Source organism: Clarias gariepinus, chromosome 6, assembly GCF_024256425.1.
Source record: "Clarias gariepinus isolate MV-2021 ecotype Netherlands chromosome 6, CGAR_prim_01v2, whole genome shotgun sequence".
In the NCBI taxonomy this organism is placed as follows: Eukaryota; Metazoa; Chordata; class Actinopteri; order Siluriformes; family Clariidae; genus Clarias; species Clarias gariepinus.
The window spans coordinates 36,469,965-36,487,904 of NC_071105.1; the positions used below are offsets into that span (position 1 = coordinate 36,469,965).

Here is a 17,940-nt window from a genome sequence, read left to right on the forward strand (position 1 = left end):
ATTAGTGTGAGTGAGCGCGCGCGCGAGAGAGGAATAGAGGCACGAGACACCTACAAACATACACCTACTAAGTACAAATGACTTACAAACTGAGGTTTTTTTTAAAAATACATTTTAATCCTCCAGTCCGTCCCCTTTAAATCCGATTTTTTAAAATATTATTATTATTATTATTATTATTATTTTAACTTTTTTTTTTTTTTTTTTTAACCAACTCGTGGACTAACACTGTAGCGGACACTCCGTGCTGTACCGGACTACATTGCTTTGATTTTTTCCCTCCTCCCGGTGTGTGTGTGTGTGTGTGTGTGTGCCCGGTATTCCGCCCTGAGGTTGGAGGGCGAGTCGGGAGGGGGAGTGAAGAACAGCCCCACGTGCTCCGGACAGTTGGACGCCGTCTTCTCAGATACGGTTCCCTCGCTCGCGCACTACCGTACAGCGCACCGACGTCACCGGTCGTCCGCCGCTGTTGGCTCGCGCGCGAGCATGCTAGGCGCAGAGCAGCGCGCGGCGGCTGCGGGTTCGACATGCAGCGTTCCAGTCGCGCGCGCGCGCCCGCACTCGCACCCGCACGCGGTTCCTCCACGCGGGAGGGTCGATACGTGAAAACTGGAGACGCGCGCACGCGCGCACGCAAAGGACACACGCATTGCGCCGGAGTGACGGCTTGTGACGGGGGTCCCCGTGCGTAAACACACACACACACACAAGCACGCACGCGCGCACACACACACACACACATCGCCTCGCTCGGCTCGGTTGGATTATTAACGCAGGCGATCATCATGCCGGTGCGGCGGGGTCACGTCGCGCCGCAAAACACCTTCCTGGGGATCATCATCCGCAAATTCGAGGGTCAGAGTAAGTGTGTGTCCGCGCAGATGACCTCTAATCTGTGCTGTGTGTGTGTGTGTGTGTGTGATCGTTTGTATATGAAACATTGTGTATCAGAGTGAAGCTGCTTTATTCATCCCGCTGCTTTGATCCTGCGTTTATTTTCCAAAACCCGGTTTAATATGACTCTCTCTGTCTGTGTGTAATGCACGAGCTCACTGCACGCGCCAAACCGCTCTGCTCTTTTCCTTTCGTTTCGCATCGTTTTGTTTTTCGTGCATATACGACCTACTTAGCCCGGCAATAAGATAAGCTCATATTATTATTATTATTATTATTATCAATGAATGCAATAAATGAATGACTTCACTCACTCATAAATATGACATAATCGCAGGTGGTCTAAGGTGCTTCCTGGTCAAACCCTTATGTGTGACAACTTTATACACACTGTGCCATTAGTGAGTGAGATGTATGTTTTAGTGTTTATGTGTTTGCATTAAATATTAGCAATGCAAACAAGATACATCATTCATCTCAGCGATATTGTTAAAACACCAATATGAAAATCTGACATCATGGTGCACTAATTAGTTTGTGCTTTAAAGAAAAACTTGATTGGTTGTGTCTGTATGTTTACATGAGCGACATGTTTCGATTCCCGCCTAGAAAGTTTGTATGTTCTCCAAAGACAAGACTATTGGAGGAAACCAGAGTACCTGGAGGAAACCCAACATGCTCGGGAAAAAACATACAAACTCTATGTACACAGACCCTGAGACAGGAATCGAACCCAGAGCCTGGAGGTGCAACAGTGTTAAACACTAAACCACAGTGCTGCCTATTATTATTATTATTATTACTGTTATTATTATTATTACAGCTTACTATTAAATGCTAATTCGAGATTTAAAAAACTTTATTTTAGCTTTAAAGAGAGATCCTTCAAACCAGATTCGAACCAGCAACCTAAACCAACCTAACCTAAATAATAAATTAATTACTTCACTCATTAATATGAATGTTTTCACCTGCTTACTCCCTCTGTCTTGCGTCCATGGAAAGCTATTATCTACAAAATGCATTTAAAACTCTTTCAGAATTCAATCACAAAAGGCCTTCTAGTCAAATCCCTACATGTGAAAACTTTTCTCACCACGTGACATTAATAAGTTTTTTTCCGTGAGAATGTCTGTTTAAGCGTTTTGTTTTTTTTTTGCATTAAATATAAGCAGTGCAAACAATATTTATTATTTATTTCAGCGAAATTGTTAAAGCACCAATAAAAAAAATATGACCTCATGGTGCACTAAATAGTTTTTTTACTTTAAATAAGTAGCCATTGGCCTGCACTGTCCCTAGTTGGACTAAAGAGGTTCCAAGATGGATGGATGGTTATATATTGTTCAAATAACGAGGTGAATCCATCCTGTTACCTGAAAATCAAACGGAGTAAAATGTTTTCACAGATAAGTACTGTAATTTGACTTATTTTATATTATATTATGATTAAATGCTACATACAAAAACGAGTGCTTGAATATGGACATAAATGTTAATGTGTACGGTTAATAGCTTCCAGGATTCCTCATCAAAGAGTGTTAATTAGCCTTCATCATCGTAACACTCCTTCTGTTCTTTCCGCCTCCACAGATAAAAAGTTTGTCATAGCCAATGCCCGGGTGCAAAACTGCGCCATCATCTTCTGCAACGACGGCTTCTGCGAGATGACGGGCTTCTCGCGGCCAGACATCATGCAGAAGCCGTGCACATGCGACTTCCTGCACGGACAGTTGACCAAGCGGCACGCCGTCGCGCAGATAGCGCAGGCCCTTCTCGGCTCGGAGGAGAGGAAAGTGGAGATCACGTACCATCGCAAGGATGGTGAGTGTATGGGTGCTTTGGTGCTTAGCGTATAGCATGTGAACCTTCAGGTGAAAAAACAAAACCACCACCGGCATCAAAAACAACAAACATTTCGAATGAATTTGGTAGAAATGTATATGTTTCTTTGGACGAGGTCTGTATTCTACATTTCTTACAAACAATAGAGATTCAACCCAAATTATGTCTATGTACAGTGCAGAAGCAGAATTTTTTTTTTATTTTTTAAACACACTGTAGGATTCTAAATCACTGAATATAATCACATGAGAGGGAGTGCTGATATTCAGCACAACAGCACGACCTCAAAAGTGCGATATTGCTTTTATACAAGACTTCCACAAACAATGGAAAGTGGAAAAGCAAGTTCGCTGTGTAGGTTGTACAGTCATCCCTTGTTCCGCACACCAAGTAGTGCCCTTGATCAGGGGTTAGAGAGGGATTTGGGATTCAGCCTTGTGTTAGACGCGGGTTAGCCATGAACAAAACGGATTTAGAGGCGATTCAGAATGACTTCAGAATGGCGTTTAAGACGACATAACATTATCAGATGTGTGTTCTTGCTGTAAGTGCTCCCGTGACTGGTTGTGAATGTGGGTTTTGGCAGGCAGCTGCTCTCTCCTCGGTACTGCAGACTGCACTGAAATGCTTTCTCCCATGCTGCGACCCACAGTTAGTGTAATTAACGTATAATTTATTAAAACACCTGGGACACTAAGTGATACATTTGGGTAAACATCCCAGTGCTGTTATGCTCTACATCGGCACTCATCCAATCGGATTACACGGTCAGAACTAACTTGTTGTATAATTATCGTTATGACACAATCCTATTTTTTTCTAGATATTATGCTTTATAACACTGGTATATTAATGCTTAGATAAAATGATGAAAAATGTATTAATTAATTAATTTGACCTAAAACAGCAACAGAAACAGCGTTTTTTGTTATAATAATAATAATAATAATAATAATTTCACTACAATTAAGCAGAACCATGGACAGTGTAACGATTTCAGAAATGCTTTTAAATATTCTTTAGGCTTTGTAATGAGGCATGTCCGGGGTTTACTGTTTTGAATGTGGGTTTAGTCAAATCAGTCTCCGACGCAGGGGACAGGTGTGGTTTAAAAAAACGAGATACGAATCAAGGGTGATACGGAGGGCAAATATTCCCCCTGACCTCTGCTTCTGTGTCAGTGGTGTGTTTTAATTATAGTAGATCTCATTCGTGCAGAGATAAAGGACTGGATATAAGACTGGAAAGGGGAAGAGACAGAGAGAGAGAGAGAGGAACAGATGGATCGATAGTGACGGATGATAGGCAGAAGCGTTTGTCTACTTTTTCCTCTCGGCGTTTGACAACAGCACAGACGGGGAGGAGATTTTTAACGCTCCCGGAGATGACCTCGGAGCGATTGCACGGTTCTGACGAATGAGAATAGAGAGGATTGTGTGAGAAAAGCAGCGTGACCCGGGCGAGCTCTAAATAAAAAGCTTCTCTGCACGCATGTGTGTGTGTGTGTGTGTGTCTAAGTTTAAGCACAAACCCATAAAGCAGAGGCACCGCGTTATGGAAAGTCGCACCTGTGGTAATTAACACGTGTCCGTCAGTGTCCAGGGTGTCAGATGGCACAGTGGAGGCTGAAGGTCAGGGCAGGGCCGTGCCAACGCCAGCTCACCCTGACAGCCACGGCTCATGAGTCAGCGCTCGAATGAATGAACCGATGCCATGAGCAGGTGCGGAAAACAGGGAGCTGAGGAATGAACGAGGGGACGTGCGCCATCTGTTCTCATCGGACGTTAATGTCCCAACACGCCGCGTAGTGGTGTGCAATGCCAGAAAAATAATGAAATAATTATTTAACACGGATCTAAATTGCTCGTTGCCTGCACTACGTGATGAACATATCGATGTTTTAGAGCAGCAGGACGGGACAAAAGGCGGCGCACAGATGGCGGACATTTGGAGGCCATGGCTCATGGATGCTTTTGGATGTTGATATATTAATCAAAAACACATAAATAATTATGTTGAGCAAGAAGGAATGTAAAAGTTTTATTTTAGTGTTTTTTTTTGTTTTGTCCTCAACCGACAGCACTTGCTTCAAATGTATTCCTATGGGAAGTGGCTGCAAAGTCTGCAGAACGTGCTTTTCACTTTCTTTTTAAACCCCATGCATGTTAAATACAAGTAGTGAGAAATAAATACGTGCTACCCGCATACAGTACTCGGTCAGTGTCACTTCTATGCTGTTCCTTGCACGACTAATGCTATTTGCACAGTTGTCACTTTGTCACGCGTACAACTGCACATCAAGGTTGCACTCAGTGCATTTAACTTCATTTCAGTTAGTAGTATTATTTATTTATGGTTTCTTTTTTACTTGTGCCTTTTATGCTTTATTGATGCATATGCTTCTTACATTCTGTATCTTGTAGCATTAGACTTTTGGTCAGCTTTTGGTACACATCTGATTCAACGACCAGGTTCATTGGGTGTGCCTAAGTGTTATTGGATTACAAAGCGTGCTGGACGCTGGCTGGATTTAAACAGCCCTGATTTGAACAGTTCTAGTTCCAGCAATCCCAATATATTAGTTACTGTATGTTAGACCAATAAACGAAGCCCAAATAATCTAAACAAACAGAAAAAACAGCTGAACTGTGTGTGCGGCCTCACGCGGTGTACAAGTTAATAGATATGTAAGCCGCAGAGAAATATTATGCAAAACAAAGATTATCGATTATTGCAGTTAAATTTTAATAAGTCATATTCCTTACAGCAATTAATTGAATAATGATTAATTATTAACTTTGGCTAATGTGCATGTATTTTATGTAATATTTAACCGTGCGACCTCCCACACGTATACTATAAATATATTTAAGCCGCACAAGAAGCTCAAATTATCCTGATTTCCATTTTTTACACTAGTTGTTTTAGCTGATAAAACTGGTAAGAGTGTGTGTGTGTTTGCATTATTCAATGTTTCCATATCAGCACAAAATGTGATTTAGCCAGAGCTTTTTCCACCACGTGTGAAAGCCACCTAAGAAGAAGAAGAACAACAACAACAATGAAAAAAAAAGCTTTTAGCACAGCTATGAAAGAGAAAATGGAAAGACCAGACCAATAGACATTTCCATTCTATAGGGATGGTTTGATAATCACCCTATTCATTTTAATACAAAGTTCCAGACATCTAGAGATGTCAGCACATCAGACCTAAAATGGAATGTTGAGGTTTATTGCTGAGTTTGGTCTTCATCCAAAGTTTTATGTCACAAAATTATAATATAATGGCAGGCAGGATGTAATGTGGGAGATTTAATAATGATATAAATGTGACACTGCATAATTGCGCCCAAGGGAAGAGTGTAAGTGAAGGAATGGAGGGGGCCGAGGATCGATCCCTAGGGGACACCACCACTGAGCCGGAGTAGCACTGACACTGCTTTCTCTGGCTGAGATAGGAATCTAGTCCAGGAACCAAGGAGATGCTAATTGTGTAAAAGCAAAACATAGCGCTTCGGCCGAAGGCTTCGGGATAAAAAGATCTTTTGTCTTCTGTATACAATGTTTAAAAAAAAAAAGAAGAATGGAAACAGAGGGAGACACAGAGTGTAGCATTTATAACAAAACTATGCAGCCAGATAATATTTTCCATCCTAGTAATTGCCGAAGAATGCATCCTAAATTATAGGGCTAACTTTATAAAAACTGCCGCGTCACCGGGCAGCATTTAGACTTAAAGTGACCTACCACGTTGCAAAGTTACAGTATCACCAAGAGTTCTGTCTGTCATGTTCTCACAGGAGCTGAACAGAAGTATAGACTTGTACGAGTCAAGAAAGATCCACTCGATGTGCTCAAATTAGGCGCTAATAAGGTTTCCTGGATGACAGCTGTCTCGTGGTGCCTCCAAAAAATGACGGCCTTTATCCTTATACCATGCAAATGCTAACCAGAAGTGCTGTCTGCCTGGATTGCCGCTTTCCAATCTGAGCAGATGGCTAGTGGCAATATTCTGAAAGAAGCTTGGAAATATTTTATGAGCGATATATTGTGGAACATCGCGTTTATTGGCACATGGCAACAACCGAGCGTGACATGGGGGGTGGGGGCATATGACAAAAATACCATGAGGGATATTATATTTAAGATCATGATATGTTTCATAAGGTATAGATTTTCTCAGACTGGAAACAAAACAGGTCTGGAAAAAAGAAATATTTGCTGAAAAACTGAGAGATAAATCCTGTTTTGTTAAAAAATTACCTCCCTAAACATACAGATCTTCTACAGACTGGATTGCATGAAAAATTATTTTGTCTTTTCCTGCTGAAACCTCCGCTCTGCCGCAGAGAGACAGAATTATTTCGAGCCGATGGGATTCTGAAGAGCCGTTCTGAAGCTTGAGGCCAGAAAAAGTGTACAAAAGATATCAGACGCTCGATATCCCGCAGTACTGTCTGGAGCGAGATCTTCCTGTAATGCACTATAATAAGAACAGCACCTTAAGGCACCTTATCTGCTTTAAAAACAATCTTCAGGTCACCTGCTTGCAATGCAGCACATCTCAGGATTTCAAATAAATCTCCAGGCTTTTCACTATTGTTCAGGAAGTCTCTGTTTGGTTTAACAGAAACACCTGCCAGCTTGAAATAAATAATGAAAAAAAAAATATTCCCAGACTGGAAGCTCCATTGATTTATATCAGAGAGAATGAACATGTTAGATCGAATGCTTCTAGAACTCCACCCCGAGGCACTCGCCTCACACCGTCTAACAGCTTCTCTGAGGACTCTCTGCTGTTTGCAAAACAACAATGTTTAGTAGTCCAGAGAAATCGCCAGGCTTTCCACTGATGCGGCAGCCAAACGCACCACGCCGGACGCCCTGCTACCTTAACCTTAGGTTAACTTTACATTTTTAACCATTTTATCATATGAAAATATTTTCAATCTGGTCAAATATACAATATCTACTAATATACCGGGGTTGGACAATAAAATTGAAACACTGACCATTTTAGTGTTGAAGGTCCCGTGGCCAAATTTGCTGTGGACAATGTGAAACATGTATTGTTTTCTGATGAGTCCACCTTCACTGTCATTCCCACATCCAGGAGAGTTACGGTGTGTAAAAGTCCCAAAGAAGCGTAGCACCCAGAGTGAAGCATGGGGGTGGATCAGTGATGGTTTGGGCTGCAATATCATGGCATTCCCTAGGCCTAATACTTGTGCTAGATGGGCACGTCACTGCCAAGGACTATTAAACCATTCTGGCAGCCCATGTGCACCCAATGGTTCAAACATTGTATCCTGAAGGCGGTGCCGTGTATCAGGATGACAATGCACCAATACACACAATAAGACTGGTGACAGAGTGGTTTGATGAACATAAAAGTGAAGTTGAACATCTCCCATGGCCTGCACAGTCACCAGATCTAACCACTTTGGGGTGTTTTGGAGGAGCGAGTCACATGAACATGGAACCAGACATTATTCATTTGCAGTCATATCTTATTTTATGAAATAGGATGGATTTGAGAATATTTATCTTCTTAAGATGATTTCTTTGTTCTCTTAGCAGATATTTCAGAATAATTTAGAATTAATTGTAGAAAAAAGCAAAATTAGAGCATTTAAGAAAATGCTTGCAAGAAATAGGCTTAATAATCATATATTTGCTTTATTATTATTATCATAATGTATACTTAATATACATAATATAAACTATGACAAGATTCAGTCTATTTTTCCTTTGTAGGATGACAATTTTTGAACAGCAGACTCATTAAAATTACTTAGACCGTCAGTAGATTATAGACGATTCACGAACGGCAGCCAATAAAGAATATAAAGTTATCAATGTATGTCGGAGAATGTTGCGTCTGTAGGTTTCAGAATTTAAGCCGATTTTGTCGTCCAATTTTAAACTGATCTTAATAGTCTTGATTTCGAATGAAATATTTAGCAGGTGTCGCTGTGATGGCCTCGCCTCCATGCAACATCTTCGCTTGCAAAACATGATTGTTTATGGTTGATTGCGCAGAAATACAGGATCAAACTCTGGCCCCCCGGGAACTCCTTCGACGGCTTTTCCAAACATGTAGAAATGGCTTGGAGCGAGGTCAGGAATGTGCAGAGGATGTGGCAATAACTCCCAGCAGAGGTTCTGTAATGTCGCTGAATGATTGTGTGTACGGTTCCCCCAGACAGATGTGTGTCTTACGCAAGCTGGCAACAAGTAATCTGACGATTTTTTAAAGATCAGACGTCTCATTTGCTGAATTTTCTCGGGAACGACTGCAGTGGGCTTCGAGCCGCCTCAGCCGGGATCGTCATTCACGAACCTACCGCCTTCTTTATAACGTTTGTACCGTACAAATGTCAATCACCGTACTGTGCTTGAGGTGGTCTGTAAATGTCAATTGCTTTTACGCCTTCATTTAACAGAAATTTCATTACAAGTCCCAGTTTGACTTGAACACCCTAGGTAGCTGAAAAAAAATGTCAAATTTTATTAATAAATTTTTTTTTTTTTTTTTTTTTATATAATGACATCACGCGTGCTTGGCCCGTCTCAAAACCTGTAAGAAATCTACCCGCTTGAGACCAATCAGACATCAAACATTAGTGCTTCTGAAGCGACTTGCGTCGTATCAGCCGTGCGCCTTTGAGTCACAGCTCTGACGGCTATCAAGTAGGGAAGTGTTGAAAGACGAGGCGCAACAAAAATAAAGTCTGCCGTATCTCGTGGTATGCGTTTGCTTTCCACCTGCTTTGTGTCCTATATGAACTTTAATAACCTGCTGTCTGACTACAGCGCAGAGCCGCGCGACTTTAATAAGAGGTGTCCCAGCGGCTCGTGTGCCAAACAGATAAAGCCGTAAAAAAAAGTCTTCGCTTGCTAAGCACGAAAGGGGTTTAAGTGAAGAGATTTCAGGCTCAATACGCCGTACGATCTTCTAATACATAACTTTATCGCTTTTCACAGCGTTTGGCAGACGCCATTTATCCAGAGCGACTTACGTTTTTATCTCATTTTACATTTAAACAGGTGAGGGTTGAGGGCTTTGCTTAAGGGCCAAACAGGGGGTGGTGCTGGAGTTTAAACCTGGGACCTTCTGATCCGTAGTCCAACACCTTAAGAACTGATCAACCCCCTGCTCCATGACCAGAGATGTGTCACTTTTATTCCTGTTTTCATCTTCTATAGTGCTTATCCTATATACAGGGGTCACAGGGGGCAGGAGCCTATCCCAGGAGACTTAGGGCATCAGGCGGGGTAAAGCCTGGACACACACACACACACACACACCACTAACGGCAATAATCACCTGTTGGTTTTTGGAGTGTGGGAGGAAACCCGAGTACCCGGAGGAAACCCACCAAGCACGTGGAGAACATGCAAACTCCATGCATACGGACCTGAGGCGGGAATCAAACCCCCGACATCAGATTTGCAGCCTTTCTTAATGGGGAATTAAGCAAAAAAAAAAAAAAAAAACATGGCCTGAATAAATGCTAAAGCTCGCGACTACCAGACACACAGCACAATACAGTATATCTAGCCACGCCCCCTGCTTTCCTGATTCTCATCAAGGATGATGTGTATTAAACATGATATCGCAAGCTTAGGACATGATCACACACAAGTTTTATCCTCAGGAATAAAACTTGCATATTTAAAATTGTAAAAAAAAAAAAAAAAACTGTTTTATTTTCTTGTTGATCTTTGTTGGTTCCCGGCCAGATAATAAAGTCCAAGAACAAAACAGCAGCTGTCAAAAATGGAGTTTTCTTATTTTACACACGTTTTTATTGGTGTTTTGCAGTGCAGATGATTGGCACCTACGACCGTGCTTTATTTAGAATTTATAGCGCCGCAGTGAGTGCAGTTATGACTCCAGCTTCATTTCCCAACTGCTGGCCAGAACCTCTGAGCAGAGCGCGCCGTTCACCAGCAACGCAATTACCCTTCATTAGCAGGGAATATTATAATGGAAGCTATTCACAGGGAGGTGCTGCTTTATACGGAGAATGAGAGCGGTGTCATGTTGAATAGAGTGAAGTGAGAGAAGTACGAATCGGGGCTTTTGTTCCCCCGAACAGAACCACATCCGCCTCCGTTACTACTAATAATCAGTCAAATCCTTTTTCACAGCTTTCGCTCCCTGTATTCTGGATTCCCCGTGTGGGAATTGTGTCTTGTTCTCTCGGAAAGTGGAATATCATCAAAAGAGAGCGCTACAGTTACAGTCATCCAGACGTATTCATTTCATCTCAATGCAGTTTTCTGTTTCTGACGTGCATGCGTGGAGTGTGTGAGCTCGTACCGTGCTTCGTGCTGCACTGTATCCTCGGTGTCTGTAAGTGACCTCCGTGGCTTTTTTGTCGTTTGCTTCTGAATTAAAAAGTGTGAACACGGGAGATCCCGGATACTATAACCGAACCCGATATCCTGGTATCCGAGTCACGCGGCCTCACAACCCGTTTGTATGTTTAATGAGGTTTATCTAGCCAGCGCACTGAGCCACCAGTTAGCAGGCCGCTCAGCCGCTCAGAGGCTCTCGGTGACGTGTGATCTTGTGTGACGTCGCTGCCTCAGAGACGCAAGAAAAGGTGTGTGAGGACCGCGATGTAAAACCTGCCCTTTATAAAGCGCGTAGCAGGTGTGAGAGCTAACGCGCATACAACTAATTTAGCACTTTAGACTCCTGCAGAGTGTCAGGGTGAAGATGAATGTGTGTGTGTGTGTGTGTGTGTGTGTGGTGCCGCTCACAAGGTCTTATCCTGACACATGCCACTGTCTAAGTCAATAATTGATTGTTTGTGATCTCCGTTTCTGTTCAGCGAGCGCGGCACGTGGACTGATTGCTCTCGTTGCTCGCGGTCACGGTTTCCGTTGCACTTCACATCAATCTGGAGTTTCTCCTTCTTTTAAAAAGGTTTTAAACAAAACGTGTGTGTGTGTGTGTGTGTGTGTGTGTAATAACACACACGGTGTTACATACAAGTCTGTGGTGTTAAATGACAAAAGTCTCTCTGTCTTCCTCTCTTATTCTTTATCTCTCACTCTCTCTCACTTGAGCCGTGAGATTATATTGATTACGTTTCTTGGATGAAATTATTCGTTAAATCTCCAAGTCAATTTTTTTATCAGTCCCAATTTACCATTTTAATTATTTATGTAAAATCACACATATTAAACGGACAAGAAATTGGGATTACACTTCGCTTTCTTCCTTTGAATTACTGCACGGTTGGCGCAACACCGCCACCTATTGGACTGGAGTGTGGAGCAGGAGGAAAAATAAAGATTATTGCTTTGTACAGGACTTGATATTTAAACAGGCAACACCACAAGTTACTCTAACAGACATTCAGTGTTTATTAGATACTTTTAAAAGTTTTTAATACCTTTAAAAGTTGTACAACTAATTAGACAGTAAACCTTACTGCTTTCAAATCAAATGGAATCATATCGGCATCATAATGATTTAAATATCAGCCTTTGAAAAATCATTAGTTTTGAAATATAAGTATCATTTCTATCTCTGATGTAAATTTAGTAATATTCATGTTTTAAAACTAAAGATTTTTAAATTTAAATTTATATTTTTTTATTTATCTTTTAATTAAGATGGCTGATATAATAAAAGAAATTATGATAAAAGGCCCAAATCCGAATTGAGTCTTACTTTGTTAAACATTTTTAATCTGTTTACTTATTTTATTATTATTATTATTATTATTATTATTATTAGTGTTATTATTATATTTACTGGAGCCCCAAGTAAAAAAAAAAAAAGCTAAGTATATTAAAAGCTAGTGTGCCAAAGCATACTTAAGTGTACTTGCTCCAGACTAATGACTAGTATACTTGAAGTTTGCTATTTTGGAACAACTCATTTTGTACTAAGTGTATTTAAGTTGTAATTAAATTGTACAAAAGCACACTTTTAAGTGTATTAAGTATACTTTTGTGTGCTAAAGTGGAACAACTTTAGGTACACTTAGTACACTTTAAGTACCTGGCTGTGTGTGTAACGGACATACCTGACATAATTAATAGAATTTAAGTATATATTTAATATATTATAAGTACATTACAGCTATTACTACTGTGTTACAAATACATGATTAATATACTATGAGTATATTCGTATTGCAGCAGTAGCATGTTGTTATACTCCTGGACAAATACAAACACTAAAAAAGTACACTTTGTGATTAATAAAAATATACTTTATTATATCATACAGTACACACAACCTTCTATACTGCAGTATTAAAACGTGTTTTCTGACGTATACTTTCTGTGCATTTGTACGATGATTATTTCGAGCATATTTAAAAAAAATATATACTAAAAAAATGTATTAAAAAATAAAGTTTAAATAAGTATACATTGGAAATTAGACCAACCCTTCACTTAAAGTATATTTTCCTATAATATATTTTTGGAAAGTGTACTATAATACAATTAAAGTTTAATTCCAAAATTTGGTAAAAGTATGATGTTAGGATACTTTTTATATATCAACTGATGATGCAACTTGTTAGTAGATTTGCAAATTCAAATTCAAATTTTGCAATGTATTATCGAAGCTTTCAATATATTTGTATTACACTAAAGTGTAATTTTTTTCGCTGGAGGTGTCATACAATACATATTATTCAATAATAACCTGATGTTCATGATAAAACCCCAAACTGCTATAAAAAAAAAACTGTTATAAAATTCTGACCAATCAGATTCGAGATTTCCGCCGTGCTGCGGTTGTACCAAATTGTAAAACGTGAAGTGCGCACGAAACTCCCATTTCTTATTGGAAGTTCAAAACAAAAGACTGAGCAGGCCACGCCCACAAACAACAGCACCGTTAGTCACCCTGCGCCCACAAGCAAGCAAGTACATGTATTTCTATTATATAAGATTATATATAAACATGTGACTGCTACTGTGTGTGTATGTGTGTGTGTGTATATACAGTAGATATAGATAGATAGTGCCAGTCAAAAGTTTAGATACAGGTTTGGATTTATTTTCTATACTTTAGAACAACACTGGATTTTTTTTCCCAGTGAAATAACACTAATGGAAGAGTTCTTGCAAGAACCTGGATTACTTTTGGTACTGTATGTCCTGACCACTGCGGACCGGGAACATCATCCATGACCTGCAGTTTTGGAGCTGCTCCGACCCAGTCGTCTAGACGTCTCAATTTCCTATTAAACAATTTGGATGACAAATAAACTGTAGAGGATAAATGCAGAACTTGCAGCTTGTGAACGGATTGAGTGATTAGCGACGCGAACATGATGGAACCCAGTAGGAACTTTTCTGTCTCTGGCGCTTAGGGCAGTGCCACCTCCTCCCCGCGGAGACCACAGTGTCCTCAGAGAGAGAGAGAGAGAGAGAAAGCACAAGAGACAGTGTGTGTGTGTGTGTGTGTGTGTGTGTGTGTTAACCGGTGACTCAGAAAGGAATGTATTTATAGCCCGTGTGCTGCTCTTGGCAGGTGTAAACTTGAAAGAAGCTCCATAGCTCAAGTCCTCTCTCTCTCTCTCTCTTTCTCTCTCTCTCCTCGTTCTTTCTCGTTCTCGCGTTCAGACACACATGCCGCGCAAATAAACAGTTAACACCACAGTAATGCTGCAGCAAACTGCCCCAGCACAAATATAGCTGTCACATTCACCCGGGCGATTCTTCGGTCTTTATTGGAACGGTCTGTGGGACTGGGTTATGATCAGATGCAGCGCCGGCGCGGCCGCTCGCGAGACCTCATCCATCACAGTCGGAGGGAATTTCCATCCATCTGTTCCTCCCGACCCACCTGTCCCCTGTGCTTTACTACTCGGTCCACGAGTGGCTCCAGGTTTTTCTTTGCCCCAGGGATGTGACCGGGATAAACGCCTCCCTCGTAATCATTCTGTCGTACGTGTCCACGCGCAACCCGGGAACCCTGCTTCCACAGAGAGGAGAGAACTGAAGAGGAAAGTCTAATTCTGCACAAACCTTAAACGCGTTGCACTGTATAAATATCAAAAAACCGAAACTCCTGCAGAAAAATAAAGATAATTTTAATTTTAAATTTAAATTATAAATGCGAGGATATGTTTTTTTTTTTTATCTGATTCGATAGACATTATGATGTTTGTGATATGATGCCAACCTCGAAGGTTCAGTGACAACAATGTAAAACAGCAGAATATCTGCACTTTATTCCTCTACTTTCTCATTTCAGGCCCTGTAGTGAGTTAGGAAGGGAGGGGAGTAGAGGAGTGAGTGTGTGAGTGTGTGAGTGAGTGTGTGAGTGAGTGAGTGAGTGTGTGAGTGAGTGAGTGAGTGTGTGAGTGAGTGAGTGAGTGTGTGAGTGTGTGAGTGAGTGTGTGAGTGAGTGTGTGAGTGAGTGTGTGAGTGTGTGAGTGAGTGTGTGAGTGAGTGAGTGAGTGTGTGAGTGAGTGAGTGAGTGTGTGAGTGAGTGAGTGTGTGAGTGAGTGAATGAATGAAACATACCCTGAAACACAGAGAGAGAGGGGGGGCGGAGCTTGGAGTGAGTGAATGAGTAAGAAAGTAAGTAAGACTCAATAAGTAATTGACTGAGATTAAATAAGTGATTGGGAAAATGGGTTTGTAATTAAGTAATTGATTAAGAGACACAGTGAGTAAATGAGTGAGTGAATATTTACAGTTAGTAAGTGAGTAGGTGAGTGAATGTGTGAGAGAGTGAGTAAATGAATGAGTAGGTCAGTGACTGAGTAATTGACTGAGTACATGAGTGAATGAATGAGTGACTAAATGAGTCAGTGTGTGTCTAAATGAGTGAGTAAATGAGTGAGTAAGTAAATAAGTCAGTGAGTGATTAAATGAATGAGTGAGTGAGTAAGTAAATAAGTCAGTGAGTGATTAATAAATGAGTGAGTGACTAAATAAATGAGTGACTAAATGAGTGAGTGACTAAGTGAGTGAGTGACTAAGTGAGTGAGTGAGTGAGTGATTAAGTGAGTGAGTAAATAAATGAGTGACTGACTAAATGAGAAAGTGATTGAGTACGTGAGTGAGTGAGTGAGTAAGTGAGTGACTAAATGAGTGAGTGAGTAATAAATGAGTGAGTGACTAAATAAATGAGTGACTAAATGAGTGAGTGACTAAGTGAGTGAGTGAGTGACTAAGTGAGTGAGTGAGTGAGTGACTAAGTGAGTGAGTGAGTGAGTGACTAAGTGAGTGAGTAAATAAATGAGTGACTGACTAAATGAGAAAGTGATTGAGTGAGTGAGTGAGTGAGTGAGTAAATGAGTGACTAAATGAGTGAGTGATTAATAAATGAGTGAGTGACTAAATAAATGAGTGACTAAATGAGTGAGTGAGTGACTAAATGAGTAAGTAAGTGAGTGAGTGAATAAATAAGTGACTAAATAAATGAGTGACTAAATGAGTGAATGTGTGAATAAGTTAGTGAGTGGGTGAGTAACTAAATGTGATTTAACGAGTGAGTAAATGAGTGAGTGAGTAAATGAGTGAGTGAGTGAATGAAAGAGTGAGTGAGAGAATAAATGAGTGAGTGAGTGAGTGAGTGACTTGAGAGCACATATGAATGAGTGAGAAATTAAATGAGTAAGTTAGTGAGCATATGAGTGAATATTTGAGTGCGAGAGTTGCCGTGTGAGTGTAAGTACTGCCGGTGCCGTCGGTGAAACAGTGCAGATTGGAATTACACACAAACACCCACACGCAAACATACCCTGAAACACACACACACACACACACGGGGAGGGGGGAGGGGGGGATTCAGAACCTGCAGTCAGTCAGAGTGCTTATTACTGCCTGCCTGACATCAACACTGTGTGTGTGTGTGTGTGTGTGTGTGTGTGTGTTCCCTTTCTCTCTGTTCTAGTGCACTTCATCTGACCTGTCACACCACTGCCAACCTGCATAGAACTCACTGCGGGAGTGTGTGTGTGTTTGTGTGTGTGTGTGTGTGTGTGTGTGTGTGTGTGTGTGTGTGTTTGTGTGTGTTTGTCACAAACAATGACTTGTTCACTGAATTATCATGTCTGATGTTCAGGTTTGCTTACAGCTGAACCAGCGTTTTAATAGTGATGCACTTTAGCGTTCAGACGGACGAGAAACGAAGCCGAACGCTAGAATTTAAGATTCGCGAGGAGAAACAGCTGAACGTACGCGGGAACAAAGCAGAATTTAATGAGACCCGAACCCCGGGTCGCGCGGTCGAGCTGCTCGTGGCCCGTCTTGATTTTGATCTCTGACCTGCGTCTCGTGTGACAGCTGAGACGACCTGGCAGATGGTGAAAGTGAGTCTGGGTAAGACGAGAGCTCTATTGTCTTATTGTGGACATTGTTGTTCTAAATAAAGCCGCCTGATTAAACTTTCAGGGCCGGGCCATGTTGCTCCTGCATCTCGCTCTGAAGGGGGGGGGTTCTCTTGCTCGTGGAAGCCCGGAGGAGAGACGACCTGAGTAACAATGAGAGGGATGTTTCTGAGCCGGGTGTGAGTGGGCGTGGTTACTGAGACACGTAGCTGCCTGATTGGTTAATAGAGATGGTGGAGACAAAAGTGATTCAGTTATGAGTTATGAGTCTCCACATTGAATCCAAAATCGATTTTTGGACAGTAATTCTCGTCTGGCATGAGGAAGGACCCGGGTTCGATTCCCACCCAATGCAACAAAAAGGTGTTTATTTATGGCGTTACATTATCAAAAGTTACACACGATCCAATCGGCTCATTTTTCTACAAACACTGCGAGGGAATAAATCTTAAAACCAACTAATTACTTAAAACAGAATCATATAATAGAATCGTAAAGTTGGCGTGTCTGTATATTTTTAGATATTTGCGGAAAAAACTTTGGGGGGACGTAAGATAAGTAATAGAACAATAGGATCGAGACGGATTTCTGAATTTTTGACTGTTTGTTTGTGCACACATCACGTCAAAACTACTGAGCCAATTTTAATGGGGTTTAATTCCATGTATTTGGCCGAGCTCGAGGTAACATATAGGTTTTGTTTCATCACAATGGACCCTGGAGAAGAGACCGTATGCTAAATTGAAATTTTATGTGTCACCATATATGGACCGTCTGTATAGATACAAATTAGAATATACAGTAGAGCAGTAATAAACGTAAATGATGCATGGTGGATGCAGTAGTGCAATATAGACTGAAAGTGACAGTG

The 17,940-nt window shown here is 41.0% G+C and overlaps 1 protein-coding gene across 1 annotated transcript; it reads left to right on the forward strand.

Annotated features, from left to right (window-relative positions):
- The first annotated feature begins 759 nt into the window (after window positions 1–759).
- LOC128526722 (potassium voltage-gated channel subfamily H member 7) lies at window positions 760–11,417 on the forward strand. The gene is made up of 3 exons (XM_053498856.1): window positions 760–861; window positions 2,488–2,718; window positions 11,341–11,417. Exons 1-3 carry the CDS (start codon window positions 786–788, stop codon window positions 11,415–11,417), a joined length of 384 nt encoding a protein of 127 aa, XP_053354831.1. The 5' UTR covers window positions 760–785.
- Window positions 11,418–17,940: the final 6,523 nt, after the last annotated feature.